Raw genomic sequence first — 16,595 nt, forward strand, 5'->3', positions numbered from 1 at the left:
CCTTGAACAGCATTCATGTTCTTATGGTGGATTCATTGATAGTGATGGTACAGTACTTTGCATTGTCTGATGTGATGAGCTGTCTGCATGTTGTGCGTAGGGTCTTCTGTATCAACAGGTCCTCTGACGTTTTGTTTTTCTTCAGTTTTGTTTACTGTCTGTTGATTGATTGTTTATTGTCAGCAAGATCTTTAGAATACCAGGGTGTGGAAGGCTTTGGCTTGCGCTTGCTTGTTGTAGTTGGAGTGTGGCTGTTCACATAGCTTTCCCCAAAATTGTTGAAGTTGTTTAGAAGGGTGATGCCATCTGATGAGGGAGTTGATGGGATGAGAGATGAGTTCAAGCATTAGGTTTTCTATGAAGAAGTATTTGAAGGGTCTTAAAGTTTTGCCTTCTCTGTTGTGTTGGCCTTTTCTTGTTCATATTACACTTAGCAGGAAGATAGCGATGGCTGAGTGGTCAGTCCAGTCTGTGTGTATGAGTGGTTTGCACAATATTGTTGGTGATGCTGATCGAGGATGTGGGCTTTAGAGTGGGTTGCTTGTGTGACATGCGTTACCACGTTGAACATATTAATGAGGTTGATGGAGGTGATTTTTTTAGCTTGTATTGTCTGGGAGGTGGACGTCACTCAAGAGAGTCATGGGGCATGTTGGATGGAAGAGGTGGAGAGGGAATGTCACCCTCTGTACTGGTTTCAACTCCAGCCATAAAAGGTCTCCTATTCTCCTTTGAACGATGTAGACTTAGTTTATCTGAAAAATTATAAACTCCGCTCTTGTTGATCACACAGCTCTCACCTGAGAGATCAAAAAGGCCACCAACCCATAAAACCTTTTAAAACAACACATAAAGTGTTTTTCAAACATGAATACGGTAACAGAATAAGAACTATCCAATATAGACCCTCTATAATTCCTATTAATTCTTGGGGGGGGGGGGGTGGGAAATGTACTGAATTTGCTTGCGTGTAATTACCTGAAATTGCAGCAAAATCATGTGAAATCATGCATAGTTATGTGAAATGCAAATCCATCATTTTGCGCTATATTTTTAACCAGGAGATGCATCCTATTGTCAGTTTTTGGCCAAGGATGCATTTAAACAAAAGCACCGCAAACAAAATCTGCTTGTGTGGTGGTATAAATTGTTACCCAATTGCGCAATTTGTGATAAATCTTTACTGTGAATGATGCATAATCATGCAAATTTGTGGAATGGTATCATTTCGTGAATTTCGTATAACAAGCATAACGCTAAATTCTTTCTGTACACCAGCGTAATTTACATTTTGCCCAGAGCTAAATAATTCCAATAAGAAAGTAGATGGTGTTTTGCTAACAATCATTACAGAGATCCCATCTGAAGTGTCTATGTGATCAGTATGCTGGCTGCCCTTCTTCAACTGGCACCCACAGAAACCCATATTTTCTATAAATCTTTCAAGGATCCCCATTAACACAGACTCTTAAGGTGCACCAATGGTCATCATTTACCATCCTAAACTTTAACAAAACGTGAATTGGAATTCACCAGATTTTGATCAATCAACATCTGAAGTGGCAGCTTCAGAACTACTTCACTTACTCCATTGATCGAACAGCTCCTTAGAAGCCCCCATTCATAAACCTTTTTGACTGTCTGTAATCATTTTGAGATTTAAAATCTGCTGAAGATGCTATAGGAACCCTTGGCTGGGTTCGGTCAAACAGAATTTCCTGAAGTGAAGATTAAAGTTCCCCATATAAATAAAGATTGCCCTACGAGCAGTAGCAGGCTTATGAGAGTACTCAATCCAAAAGGGGAAGTGGTGGGTAGAGGCACTAGGAGGGCATGATTAAAGAGAGGTTACACAAAATGACACTGAACAGTGTCCACATGACACTGTTTTTTTTTGTATTGCGTTTTCATCAACAAAGCAATGCATGTACAAATAAAATCAAGTCGTACAATGCAATCCAGTTACAAAAAATTAGGAGTAATAAACAGTATATCAATGCAGTGATAACAGGTTTACTGCATGTGGTACGTATTGTAGGCTACATAATGACCATGTGTACATAAAGAAAAGAAATACGTTCAAAGAAAGCCAACGTCCTCATATCCCCCAATTAAATCTGCCATCCCAAACCCACATCTCTGAGAAATCCATAATATAGTGAATGGGATCATCCTGTTATAATATAGGATTAACTAGGGTACCATATGATCCGTGTTCATGGTGTTGGAGTATGCCAGGGGACAGAGTCATGGAGGCACTGACGCCACTATGCAGGTATTGTTCAGGTTGTATCTGCATCCTGGGACTTAAATTGTTCCAGTAAGCTATCCCACAGCATTGCTAGAGGTTGTTTGTGTAAACCACAATACTCCACCCTGCGTAAGGGAAGGCATGACCCTCAGCCATACACCAGGGTATAATTTCTTCATGCCAGTTCGAAACAGGGGGTGCCATTGGGGATTTCCATCATCGTGTAATCTGATGTTCAGCTAGAAGAAGTGCCAAGTCAACAAAGCAAGCCATTGTCTTAAAATGTTTGGGCCTATTATATAGGCCCAAGAGGCAATGTTCAACAGTGTCCCACTGTGCAAGCTCAGTAAGTGTCCCCCCAATAAGACATGTCCATAACATATGCAACAAATCTGTGGTGTCTGCCTTACATCTAGAGCAGACAGGTGATGCTGTCTGGAACATCCTATGAAGTTATGGTGTTAGATACTCTCTGTGCAATACATTTGAAGCGGGCATTATGGGATACCCCACTTGTGTACTTGATGAGAAAGTGCCATTCTTGTTCATGGAAAACACAGTTCAGGTCCACCCCCCTCATTGCACTCGTAAGGTGTTCAAAGAGACATGTAGATGAGCACATAGCCCTCTGTAGAGCCACTTGGCTAAGTATATACTAGTGCCCATTTCATAAATGGCTTGAATCAGTGTATGGGGGTCGGGTTCAGTCCCCATCAGTGACCAGTGCTTACGAACATGGTGCAGTATGTTGGCGTGTGTCCGAAAAAGTGAATTAGGGAGCCCATGAAGCTGTGTGAAGTTATGATGGTCATCAGTGCTTCATCGGCAAACAAATCTCCTATCGTTGTGATCCCCTCACTCTCCCATGGCAGTAGGTTGGTAGATGTCAGCATGCCTACCAATGTAGGCCCCTCAATGGGATATTAGTAGCATAATGTGGAGGTGCGTTCGTATAACAAAGAGCACATCTCTAGTATATAATGGCATTGTGAGGTAGGAGATAAGGGAGTCAGTTGCATCACTCCTGGTAGCAGCAGTCTATGAATCGTGCCCCTTCTAAACATATGTAAAGTATAACCAATTTTGTTTAGGTGGAATCCTGCTAACCAGTAGTATAGCCATTGTAGCTGCCCAGCCAAACAATAGGCCTTAAAGTTGGGCGATCCCACTCCCCTCTACCCCGGTGGTAATTGCATCCTAATTAGGCTAACTCAGCGCCTTCATGTGCCCCAAATGAGGTAAATCAGCAGAGAATTCAATGTTCTGAAAATGGCCGCAGGGACAACCAGTAGGTTGACAAAGTAGTACAATAGACGGGGCACCATTACCATTTTAGACAACGATATCCGGCCTGTAACCGACAAGGGCAGTGTAATCCAGAATTTTATCTAGGAATGTAGCAATGTGACAGCTTTCAACAAATTACTGTCTATCAGATCTGTGGGTGATCTGTAAATTTGTATGCCTAGGTACCGAAATATGCAGTGTGCAACCGGTATGGACCACATGCCCAGTAGCAGCGTGTCATGAGGCATCCTTAAACGAGAACACATGAGACTTAGCCTGCTTAAACTGCAGACCAGATAGCCCGCCAAATGAGTGGAATATATTGGAGATAGCGTCAAAGTACCATATCAAGGTCGTGAGCATAGACTATCAAATCATCTGCATACATGGTGACTGCATGTATCTGAAGTTCCTGTGGAATGCCCCAGGACCCGGCCACTTGCCAAAGCTTCTGTGTCAGGGGTTAGATTGCTAGAACAAACCATAATGGCGAAAGGGGACATCTCTGCCTGGTCCCTCATGAAATCAGGTACGGTGGTGAAATATACCTCCCTGTTTTGGCTCTCGACATTGGGTTAGTGTAGAGGTTTGATCCATCAAAAGATGGGGGAGAATATTAAATTTCCGCAGTTTTGAGAACATGTAGTCCCAACCCAAGGTATCAAATGCTTGCTGGAGATCTAGGGTAAGGCAACCCGCCAGCGGGTGGTGTTCTTGAGTCAACTCAATAACCTGGTAGATTCTCTGTATGTTCAAAGACGTACTCTGCCACGGAACAAATCTGCATTGGTCTATACGGATGAAGTCGAGAAGCAAGGGAAGTAGGCGCTTTGCCAGTACCTTACCTAATATCTTTATACTCTGTGGTCAGAAGTGATAGGTGTCTACAGGAAGAAAGGTCTTCTGGGTTATGGCCTGGTTTAAGTAAGGAGGTAAGCAATGTTTGTCATGCAGTAGGTGGCAAGGAGCCTAGTGCTAGGGAGGTGTTGTAAAGTCGTTCCAACTTTGGGATTAACCGAGATGCAAACGTGGAATAAAATGTAATGGCTAAACCATCTATCCCAGGCGTTTTATTACGTGCCATGTCCCCGATCGCATGGCGCAGTTTGCCTGGTGTCAAAGGGGCTCCTAACTCCTCCCTATTTACAGCTGAGACTTGTGGCAGCTGTAGGTCAAGGAAAAAAGTGTCCATATTGCTAGAGGGCCAGGAAAAGCGAGCACTATAGAGCTCAGTGTCGTAGGCACGGAAGGCCTCATTGATCTCCAACTAAGTGGTCAGTGGTTATTAGAGGGAATTATTACGAAAAGGACCGGCATTGGAGATGGTATTGGTCGTATTATGCGGGCCAAGAGTGCACCTGCTTTATTACCTTCTGTGAGTATTTTTGGTATATATGTTTTATAATCTATAGCCCGCAGGTGCTCCAAGAGCTCTGCATGCTTTATTCTGGTGTCTTGTAGGGCATCTGCACGTGTGTCATCATGTACCACTGAATGATCAAGGAGCCCCAGTTACATTTCAGTGTGATGGAAATCTCATAATACTGACTGACGGGCCCTAGTAGTTGTGGCAATGGATTTCCCCTCTAATCACAACTTTAAATACTTCCCATTCTATTATTGGAGGTGACGCAGTGCCTGTATTCTCTACAAAATATTTATCAATGGTGTTAGCCAATGTGTCTTTAAAAACAATGTCCTCCAAATTAAGTAGTTGCATGCGCCAGGTAGGGATAGGGGTTGGGACCCAGCCCCATGCTACGTCTAAGGAGCACGTGTAATTGTCATCTGTTGCGGCGAAGAATAGAGGATGCGGTCTAGATGAGCATTCAATTTGTGTGGGGGTGGAGTAAAAGGAATATTCTCGTCTACCTATATTGCATGCACGTCAAGCATCAATCAAAGACCAATACAGCACCCAATCAGTCAGGGCCTTAGTTTGCCTAACCGAGCCAGCACTCAACAAAGGAGGATTGGAGTGATCCAGATCTATCTCCAAAACCACACTGAAGTCCCCTCTGATAAGCCATGGAAGGTGTGACCATTCTGCCAACACAAATGTGCTAAGACATTGTGGTCTGTAATCAGGGCATAGATACTACCCAGCATTAACATTTCACCATCCCCCATCCCTCGGACAAAGATATATCTACCATTGACATCAATTTTAGTGTCACTGGCTTCAAATGGCACACCAGTTTGTAGCCAAATAGCTGCCACCCCCGTCGAAAGCAGCGTATGCAGTAGCAAATAACTGACCCCTCCATTTCGTTCTGGGTTTAATTGCTTCAGAGGCTGTTAGGTGGGTTTCCTGCAAATATACTATATTAGCAATGCAGCAATTAAATTGGGTGAAACCTCTATAGCGTTCGTGGACCGACCCCATACCCCTGCACATTCCATGTTAGTATTTTTAATGCTATATAACAGCTGTCATGTGAACAAAAAAGAAGCAATATGTCTAGGAGACCCCACAAGATACATACTATACAATATGAGACATTGGAACATGAGTGATGGCAAAAATGAAAGGAACGTTTCCCCAATACTAGGTCCAGCGAAAAAACTTACTAGGTAGATTAGAGTGGTAACTGTAGAGGACACAGGCTTAAATTTCATTGTCTGATGTTTGTGGTGTCAAGGATGGGAAGAGAGCCATGCTGGTATTGGAATCCGAATCAGAAACAGCCCTGGTGGAGGAACTAGAGTGGGGCAGCAGTTGTTGGGACCTGATGGAGGAGACCATGGCTAACACAGCTCACATACCCTCTGGTGCCCGTTGAGGAGAGGTGGCCGCTCTAGATGTCATTGTTCGGGGAGTCCCACAACAGTGACACCAGAGAGGTCTCCGTGCCTCCCTAGATAGTGGTTCCAATGGGAGAGGGGGATGCGCGCTATGGTAGTGCTGTTCCAACCAGTCCCAGACTGCTTCAGGACTATCAAAGAACAGAGGGGCATTAGTGTGAGGAAGTGGCGGAGTGAGGCGTTAGGCTTCATGGCTTAACGCCTCACTCCGGCACTTATGAATTGCAAGGCTACCATATTTACAAGGATATGTTGCAGCCTTGCCTTCCCCCTGCGCTGGGGCTAGACTTAGCAGTGTAGCGCCAACGCAGGCACGGTGTCTGCGTGCAGGGTAAGATTGTTTATGTGTGGGAAGGTGTACCTTCCTGCGCATGAACAATCCTAAAATGCCATTTTGTCGCTTTTATGTGTGCTGCTTCATGCAGCGCACATGGAAGTCACAAAATGGCATTTTGTTTTACAGAATGTTTATGTATAGGAAGGGGGGCCTTCCTGTACATAAAAAATCCATGGCATTTTGATTTTTCCATGCAGCACACATGTAGCTGTAGCTGCCAAAGCGGAGGATTCACTACGCCCCTGCTCTTGCTAAATGAAGAACTGTAGGAAGTCCCTCTTTGACTGGTCACTCAGTACGGGAAGCATTCAACTTTCCATCACAGGCATGCAGGGAAGCATTTTATATCTCCCTCTCTTCTTTCTCTATGTATCACATCTTTTTAATTATTTTTTTTCTTCTTGCTTTCTCCTTTAGGCCTCTTCTTGACTTATTTCCGCATCTCTTTTCTCCTCTTTGCACGCTTTCTTTTTTGGTTCTTTATTTCTCCCTTTATCATCGCTCTATATTTACCTTCACTCTCTCACAATCTCTCATGGTTGTTACTAATTCAGGTTGACCGTGTTAAAGTCTGTTCCTAATTCATGTTGTCACTTTTAGAGGTCAAATATTTTTTTTAGATCGAATACAGTCGGAATGATCAGCAGAGAATAGGGTTTTTTGAAGATTAGAAAACCAAATACGGGGGATTTTAACACAATCTCCAGCAAAAATGTGCCCTATTGTCACCCTAGATGCTCATACTGTACCTTTTTTAAATCCCATGCAGACTACTGTTTGCAGTATAAAACAACGCCCCGATTTCTCCGCCACGGGACAGTGGGACGTCGTCACAGAGATGGATGGGGTGCAGGAGTCAGCCATCTTTGATGCCATCCTGGTCTGCAGCGGACATCACGTCTTTCCAAACATGCCGCTGGACTCTTTCCCAGGTGAGTTCCGCTGCTCTATAAGCTTGAAGTAGGTCTGCTTGTCGTGGACAGAAACAGAATGAAAGAATTGACTGCCTCACCATAGGTTGTGCAGAAGCCGAGCTACTCGTGAAACGTGCTGTTCTATTTACTAACTGCACGTGCTAAGATTAAATCTGAATTTTCTCGTTAAAATCTGAGCTTTCAGAAAGGCCAGCTTGTCGATGTTGAATGAAATCATTAAACAAATCAGTTCTGACAAGATACTGGTCCAACTCACTCTCCCTGGTGTGAGGGGTGCCACAGTGGTCCATCCTGTCTCCAATTTTATCCCACACCTACATGGATACTTGGGAGATCTGGTTCAGGACTCCGCCGTCTCCATTCACCAGTATGCCGACAATACTCAAATATATCTGAAACTCTCAACCAAGAGGACTGTCCCAGTGCTACTGAGTTTGGATGGCTTTACATCTTCTCAATCATACTTCGAATAGTTTTAATTTATATTTCATTCTTCGCAACCCCAGCTAAGCGAGCATGGCTTCCCCATCCTTTCCTCACTGGGGGGCAGATTTACAAGAACTGACGCATCTCTGCATATTAGCAGAGATGCGTCAGTTAATTTGCGTCACGTTTACAATACGGCACACTGTGGCGCAAGGATAGACAGATGCTTGACGCATCTATTGGCGTAAAGGCATCGCATTGCTGGAGTTGTGTCGCAAGCACAACGCAACTCCAGCAATGCTTCGGACTGCCTATTTCCATTATGCTGCGTCACTCCTTACGCCTGCTTCAAGCAGGCGTAAGGTTTTGACGCAGTGGCTTCATAAAAGTGACTCAGTGAAATCTTGTAGATTTCACTGCGTCACTTTTACGAGGCTTTCTTGTGTCGGAACGCCCACGCTGCATACATTATACCTGACACAGGTATAATGTGACGCAGGGCTTTACAACGTGACGCATCTCCATAGATGCATTGCTGGAGTTGTGTCGCAAGCACAACGCAACTCCAGCAATGCTTCGGACTGCCTATTTCCATTATGCTGCGTCACTCCTTACGCCTGCTTCAAGCAGGCGTAAGGTTTTGACGCAGTGGCTTCATAAAAGTGACTCAGTGAAATCTTGTAGATTTCACTGCGTCACTTTTACGAGGCTTTCTTGCGTCGGAACGCCCACGCTGCATACATTATACCTGACACAGGTATAATGTGACGCAGGGCTTTACAACGTGACGCATCTCCATAGATGCGTCACGTTGTAAATGTGTCGCAACGTGGCACATTGTTTATGACGCCGCTGCATCACAAAAGTGACGCAACGGCAGTGTAAAGGTGTTGCAAGGGGCTTGTAAATCTGCCCCTATGAGCCAAATTATGACTTTTGGCAGTGCGGGTGGAACACCACCGCAGAGCCTCCACACTGCCAAGAGTCACTGCTGCCTACCTGCCAGATTACAACTTAAACGTGGTCTGGTGGGCGGGTGGCGTGGCAGTCCCGCACAGTGCCTCTTTCAAAGGCGGCAGTACTTTGAAAAAGCACTGCAATGGGAACGTCACACAAGGTTACTGCATGGCATGGATTGTAAAGTCCACGATGTGCAGGAACTGGTGTGCATGCACACAGGGGGGCACATGTTGCCAGACTCGTAATTGGGCCCGTAGAATGGCCCCCTCACATGTTCCTGTTGTGTCATCTTCTGCCTCCTCTTTAGATGTTTCTCTTAAATCTGGATTCAGGCACACATTATTCATTAGGTTTCCACTTACATATTTTAATTGATTCCTTTTCTGGCGTGAACAAATTTTTCTATTGTCGTCATGGACATAGAGTCACCAAAATGCCTTAGATACCGGAAGTGATATCACAGCTATCAGAGGGTTGACCACTTATCACAGGGTTGACCACTTGCCCCAACCATAACCACTTTACCCCTATTTGCTGCTGATTTGCAGGGTTGGAAGGAAGCGTAGGAACTACAGGAAATGCCTTCTTAACCCCTAAGACCAGGGTAGCAAAGATAGTACTAGGGTTACAAAGACAGAGTGAGGGTGAGAAGCTGCTATTCCTAATTGGCATCCAAGTCTCGGAGTTGATACCGACATGTGGCCAACTAGCTCAATAGACGTTATTCCCTTCATAAACTCTGCCCCAAACTGCCAGCCTTTCAGAAAAAAAACAAAGGTACAACAGCATGCTTTCTTTTCCATTTTACCCTGCTTCTATGCTGACTGTCCTACAGAAAAGCCCGAAAAGATCCCCTTGCAAGCTCACAGCCTATCTCCTGACACTCTCTTACCTGAAAAGATCTTCTTTGCCAGCCCACAGCCTGTAACCCCCTAACACCTTCCTACACCCCTCCCTCTGTCCCAGCTCCCCACTTCCATTCACCACCTGCTAGAAATCTCTACGGAATTAGGACAATTCCAAACATAATATGATCCAGAAGAAAGAGGTCCACGTGGGTATTCCCAGTTCATTGGGGATTATCTCAGAATAGACAGATTTGGGTGTGGGGATACCATCCAGGAACATTATTTCCAGTCACACACTATCCTCATACTTAAATCCGACCCACTTATAATGCAGGCCTTTGAAGTTGTACATGCTTATTTTCAAAGTCTCTCTTTACAGTCCGATGTAATGTTGCTGTCTGTTGGTTATTTACTCTGCTTAAGTGTGTGATTTTGTCCGTGTGTTTAAAAATATTTGTATATTTACACTTTATTCAGGAGGCTACTACTGCTAATTACATTTAGAGTCAAAGTTTTAGTTGTACTAAGACGCACAGTTTCATTTTAAAATGTGGACCATTTCTGCTGTAATGAGATTTGCCAAAAAAAGTAGATAGTGAACCCCTGAGAGAGATATTTAAAAAGCTCCAAATGTCTTCCAGTGGCCATGTATGGTTCTTCAGTATGGGGTAAAGAAAGAGTAGATCCCTACATTAACAATAAAATAGCTACTTACACAGGGTCTTGGTCGTGCCTAAGTCAGCCCCTGCATATATTGCTCACAAAAAACTGGGCATATAGTACATGTAGGACATTATGGACCTTAACACTGTAAGAAAATGGCATAGCAAATGGTCAAAACAGGGTACCAAGATTACCAGGATAATCATTAGGGACTGCTTGGGTCTGGGCAACCATAGAAAAATGCCATGGTTTTTGTATATCAAATCACTGCTACTGGAGTTGGGCACAAAGCTTAACCCATCAGAACCGCATGGTATTTTTGCACTATAACAGAAGAGAAATTAAATAGATTTTGATGCATAAATGGGTGGTTCTCAGAGGTGCCCAGGAAAGAGAGAAACCTACAATTACTAGATTTTATATGGGTTCAATCCAACACTTGACCTTTGTGAAGAATATCTACGAAAGGTTCCTTCCAACCAGACTCCGCCTTGAGTTGATCCGCCACCTAGTAGTCTTCCCAAAAACACATGCATGGCTCCCGAATCTGCCTAGGTGCCCTTTTGATGGGAAGGCGAGACAGACAACCTTACATTTTTTATTATTCTGTAGACTTTATAGTGATATTATGTCATTGACGCGACCACCCCTTTTAATATCCCAAGTTTTATCTCATCATCAGGAGGCTTTTATCCACTTAAAAAACCTGCCAACTTTACACAAATGTTGTGTCATTCTAGATTACATCAAGAAGGCCCTCCATAGACGAAAATCTTTATTCTATGTAGGCGACTTGCTTTTCGAGGAAATTGACGATTTCTGAGAATTTTCATAGTTGATCCCACTTGTAATCATGGGCTTGGTCTTATTTGTGAAACACCACATATATAGACTTATAAGTAAAATACTACAAACGGAGATGGGCATGGTCTTTAAAAAATTGCCTGTGATACCATGTATGGGTCCATATTGAATTGCTGTTTCTCTTTGTCTTCCTCAATGCTTCCATATTTTTGTTTTAGGTGTAATTATTGTGTCTATATATAAACCAAATGTTATTGAGCTATTTATCCTTTTATATAATTCACGTCTTTATCTTGTAGTTCTTGCTTTTTAATATTGATTTTTATGGATTTAAAAAAGAAATCCAAATAAAGATTTACTTAACTTGACTTGATGTAAAATGTGGCTAACCAAATTAGCTTACAGAAATTACTTTTTGAACATGGACAGTCGAAATCCAGTTTCATATTTCTTTCCATCGCTCTATGCAGGAATTGAGAAATTCAAAGGCCAGTACTTCCACAGTCGGGACTACAAACACCCGGAACCGTTTAAGGGGAAGAGAATCATCATAATCGGAATTGGGAACTCTGGAGGTGATCTTTCTGTGGAGATCAGCCGCACAGCCAGCCAGGTGACCTAATCTTCAGGTTTTTAATAAAGTTTGAAGAAGTTCAGATGCACCCAGTGATTTCAAATTCGTACAGCCAAGCGGCATACTCCGTAGGATGCCCCCACTTCTGTAACACTTGTTTCCACTACCTACTACTCACATACTACTAAAAGCAATTCACAAACCTACTGCCTTTGACTCTCCTTTCATCTCTGTACCACAGTGCATGAGATCTCTGCCCAGGTATGCATACTACTTTGTAGTAAATGTGGGAGGAACCAGGGTGAATGGTGGGAAAATGGGGACTGATTACTCAAACATCTTTGGGGCTAAGAAAAATGTAACAAGGCATTTTGGAGAAACATGCTAAAACAAAAGCACACACACACAAAAGAGTAATAACATTCCAATTCCATGGACTTCTAAGGTAATTACAGCCCTAAAAGTGCCCAACTTGATATAATTATGCTGCACACCAGCCTTGGAGTAAGTTAAGAACCAAATACACAAGGAGGGATGAAGAGCGAATTAAAGGTCCAGCACACACACCGCTGGATTAAACTGAGAAACAAAAAGGTGTACAGTTCCTGTTGAAGGTAGGTCAGTAGAGTCCTGAATGATCAAGTCAGAGGGATCTGATCCTGATCCTTCAGAACCAAGAATCGTGTTGATCCTATATAGGGTAATGCTAGGCCACATCTCCTGAAGGCTCATCACTAACGAACATTGGTGCCGCTCATTCGTACTTATGATACATGCCACTGTGATGTTAATGGCTATAGCGAAGTGTGGTAATATGAGTTAGGAACCAGTACAGAGACTGGATTATGCTGCGCACTGTTCACTTGGTAATAATACCACTATATGTAAACACTTTCAATTCAATATCATCCATTTAATCTGATAAAGATTTTCAGAATCAAATACATTTCTTGACACAATGCATAATGCACAAATTTACAATATCAATTAGTTGCATTAACCCTCGTTTGGTATATTTCTTAATTACAAATCAAAATTTGTACAAAATCATGCTTTGTTTAATGCTTTGCCCAATGCATTTTGGAACTAACACTGTTCCTTCTTCAGGGACCACTCTGTGAATAAAAACATAAAATGAACAAATTAAATGAATGACCGGGGGGGCTCAAGATTACCTATTTATTTTATGAAGTTATATGAGGTCTCATGCTGACCTGTGGCCTTTATATGTATAGTGCCCAATGTGTTTAGGTAATTGTATTATTGTGTGTGGTAATATCATACCTTGCTCTAGGTTGCATATGTATATTGCTGCCAATAATCTGAAATAAACCGATAGTCATTATCACCAATGTGGAAACTGAACACAGCTGTTCGTCCGATATAATTCAAAGACAACGCACAACCGTAAGGTTACTCATCAAACCTTACCTTACGCTTTCAACCTGTCATGATATCTGCAAAAAGGAACCGTTTGATTTAAAGACCTGTCGTTAAATACCGGAGATTAAATATGGCGCCTGTACTCAAATAGTAAAAGAAACTCGAATGGCTTACCTCGCAAGTTTGCGTTTAACCATTAGAGCCTGAAACATAAAAAATACAAATACCCGCTCAACACTCAACTAAAAAAATGAGGAAAATAACCTGATCTATTACCGATAATTATTTCTCCCGCATCGTACCTTAAAGCATGATGCTGTTTTTCCATATGTAAACCACCGCGATCGAGTGATACGCGAACAAACATTACTAGCTGGTGCTATTCTCGCGTGTTTATACCATGTACTTCCTGAAGGTGTATACGAGCTGAGCAACCATCTTGGAGCTGTCAATAACTAATAAAGCTTGCACTAGCTATAATCCCAAATGATTACTTAGAACACTAAGAACACTGCTATGTCGAAATGTGTATGAAATGACCTTTCATACTTTAATGATGATATTAACGCAATAAATTAAGAAAGCGCCTCTGCGCGTTCTACTAAGACTACTGTGTCTAGTGCTAACAACCTTGAAAACGGACTCCCGATGCACAATGATTTAGGCTTTATCTTGTGACTAATCAGTCAAAAATCTCACCGTCAGTGAGGCGATAAGTGCAGACAAACTTTGAGTTATGAGCAATTTACACATCTCCACTAGGGTAATATCTCACTGGATTAAGAAAATAATATCTCACCCAAACGAGAAAATGCCCCTATCACTAGTATGTCTGTTACTTACAACATCGAAAGTGAACTGCCAAAACGCAATAAAATTGAGCTCTGTAACGTAATTGTCACCGCCAGTGGTCCAATGGATTCAATCAATATTATGCAATATCCCTTATTATGACAAATATCACACTTGAGCACTCTTTAACTCTATATTCAAAAGAGAGTTCTGATAATAGCCTGATGTTAGATGAACGACAAAAAAAGGATAAATAACCCATAATATACCAGGCTATGTGACATATAATCTAATGTGATCCACTGAGATGTTGGAATGTCAAAGTGTATGTGTAATGTTTTTGCATGATGAAATGTGATGTTTTCCTTAACAAATATGAAATTATAATTACTAACTAGCCTACAAAAAACAAGACATGTCTAATCTATCATTCAGTCCCTTGGGGATCAAGGTTTCTAAAAATATTATCCAATAAACTTCGCGTTGGAGCAATTTTTTGGTATTGTCTATACCTGGACGTATTTCAACTTTTTCAATAATCTGGAATCTGAGTTGAGAGATTGAATGATTAGCCTCAATCCAATGCATAGCTAGTGCTGAAGTTATATTTCTTGTTCATATTCGACTTTTATGCTCTGTAAGCCTAATTTTCACCTTGCGTTCGGTTTTCCCAATGTACACTTTGCCACAAGGACATTTTATGGAGTATATCACATTTTTTGTGTTACAATCGCTTGTATGTCTCAACAAAATGTGTGCTCCTGTGTTCGGATGTAATAATTTGTTTCCTGTGATTACATTATTACAATGTGTACAATTATGACACCGCAAAGTTCCTTTTTGTTCCATGGGTTGAACACCGGAAGTCGAAGTTGACAATAATTCCCGCTGATTTTTTCCTCCGGTGTATGCGTGTAGGGGAAGATCTCTGAATACATTGTTAAACTCAGGTTCATTAGTTAATAGTTCCCATCTTGTATTGATTATTTTCTTTATTGCTGGTGAACTTGTGGTGTATTTTGACACAAAAACTATCCGATTGGTCTTTGTCGTTGTGTTAGCAATGAATAAATCGTCTCGTTTTTTACTGGCAGCTCTGTGTAAACAGTCTTGTAAAACCCTATCGGGATATCCTCTGGCTTTGTATCGTTGTTTATACTCCTCTGTTTTCAAAGAGCAAGTTGTAGGATCAGAGCATATTCTTTTTATCCGTAGGAATTGAGAATATGGAAGGTTTGTAATGAGGCTTCTCGGGTGGAAGCTGGAGTGATGTAGTGCGTTGTTTCGATCTGTAGTTTTGGTATATATTTTAGTGTCAAATCCTCCACCATCAGGTTTCTTAATTATTGTTACATCCAAATATTCTATTTCCCTATCATGAATTTTGTGAGGAAATTGAATTCTGGGCTTGATCGTGTTCAATGTTTGTACCATTGCTTCCATTGATTCTCTGGTATCAGTCCAAACGAAGAAAATATCATCTATGAATCTGCTGTATAATTTGATGCTTGACCACCATGTTGGATTGCTCATAAGATGTTGATGATCAAATAAAGCCATAAAGATATTAGCATATGCAGGCGCTCCCGAAAAGCCCATAGAAGTTCCGGTGAGTTGGGCATAATACTTATCATCCCATTTAAAATAGCTGTTTTGCAAACAATAATCCAATAATTGTAATAGCAGTACTTTTTCAGTGTTAAGGTTTTCTAGTTGGAGTAAAGCCCACTCAACTGCTTCTAAACCCGCTGCATGTGGTATGGACGTGTATAGAGCAACCACATTTATTGTACAGAGTAACCAGGAAGTTTGTGTGCCGGATTCCATGCTTTGTAACTTGAGTAAAAAGTCTGTAGTGTCCTTTATATATAATGTCCAACCTTGTACAAATTTTTGTAAAAAGTGATGAAGGTATCTGCCTAGGGGGTCAAAAATAGACCCGCATCCAGACACTATGGGTCTAAATGGAGGATCTTCCAAATTTTTATGAATCTTTGGTATCATGTACAGATGGGGTCTTCATGGATTTGATGTGGTCAGATATGCTCTTGTTGCTTCATTAATCCAATCCATGTCTAATGCGTGTTGTAGAATTTTTTGCAAAATTCCAAGTAATTCCATAGTTGGATCACTCTCTAGTGGTAGGTACGTGTTTAAATCCAGAACATGTTGGTTGACTTTTTTGTGATGAAAGGCGGTATCCATAAGTACTATTGCTCCTCCCTTGTCGGCTGGTTGGATTGTAATTTCAGAATGATTTGCTATGGATTTGAGTGTTATTCTGTCATGTTTGATCAGATTCTGTTTAGTGATTTTATTGAGCTCCAAGGCTTTGATGTCCTTTTTGACCATTACCTCATATGTGTCAAGCATTTTATGTGAAATCGGCGCTTGAAACGTACTTTTCGGTTTAAATTTTACATTTTCAATTGTCTGTTCAGTTTGTTCAATGTTGACCACATTAGAGAAATAATGGCGCAAGCGTAAGGTGCGCATGAACCTGAATATTGATGTTTCAACTTCCATATTA

At 41.8% G+C, this 16,595-nt stretch overlaps 1 protein-coding gene across 2 annotated transcripts in view; it reads left to right on the forward strand.

Moving 5' to 3' along the window:
* LOC146833669 (flavin-containing monooxygenase 5-like) overlaps positions 1-16,595 on the forward strand; it is a 405,379-nt gene that overhangs the window by 220,193 nt on the left and 168,591 nt on the right. For both annotated transcript variants that reach the window (XM_085601553.1, XM_085601554.1), the window contains exons 4-5: positions 7,450-7,612; positions 11,787-11,929. In XM_085601553.1, the coding sequence (XP_085457679.1) occupies positions 7,450-7,612; positions 11,787-11,929 (306 nt within the window). The remainder of the gene's footprint in view (positions 1-7,449; positions 7,613-11,786; positions 11,930-16,595) is intronic.

The sequence above is a fragment of the Triturus cristatus genome, chromosome 4_2 (assembly GCF_964204655.1).
Source record: "Triturus cristatus chromosome 4_2, aTriCri1.1, whole genome shotgun sequence".
NCBI lineage: Eukaryota > Metazoa > Chordata > Amphibia > Caudata > Salamandridae > Triturus > Triturus cristatus.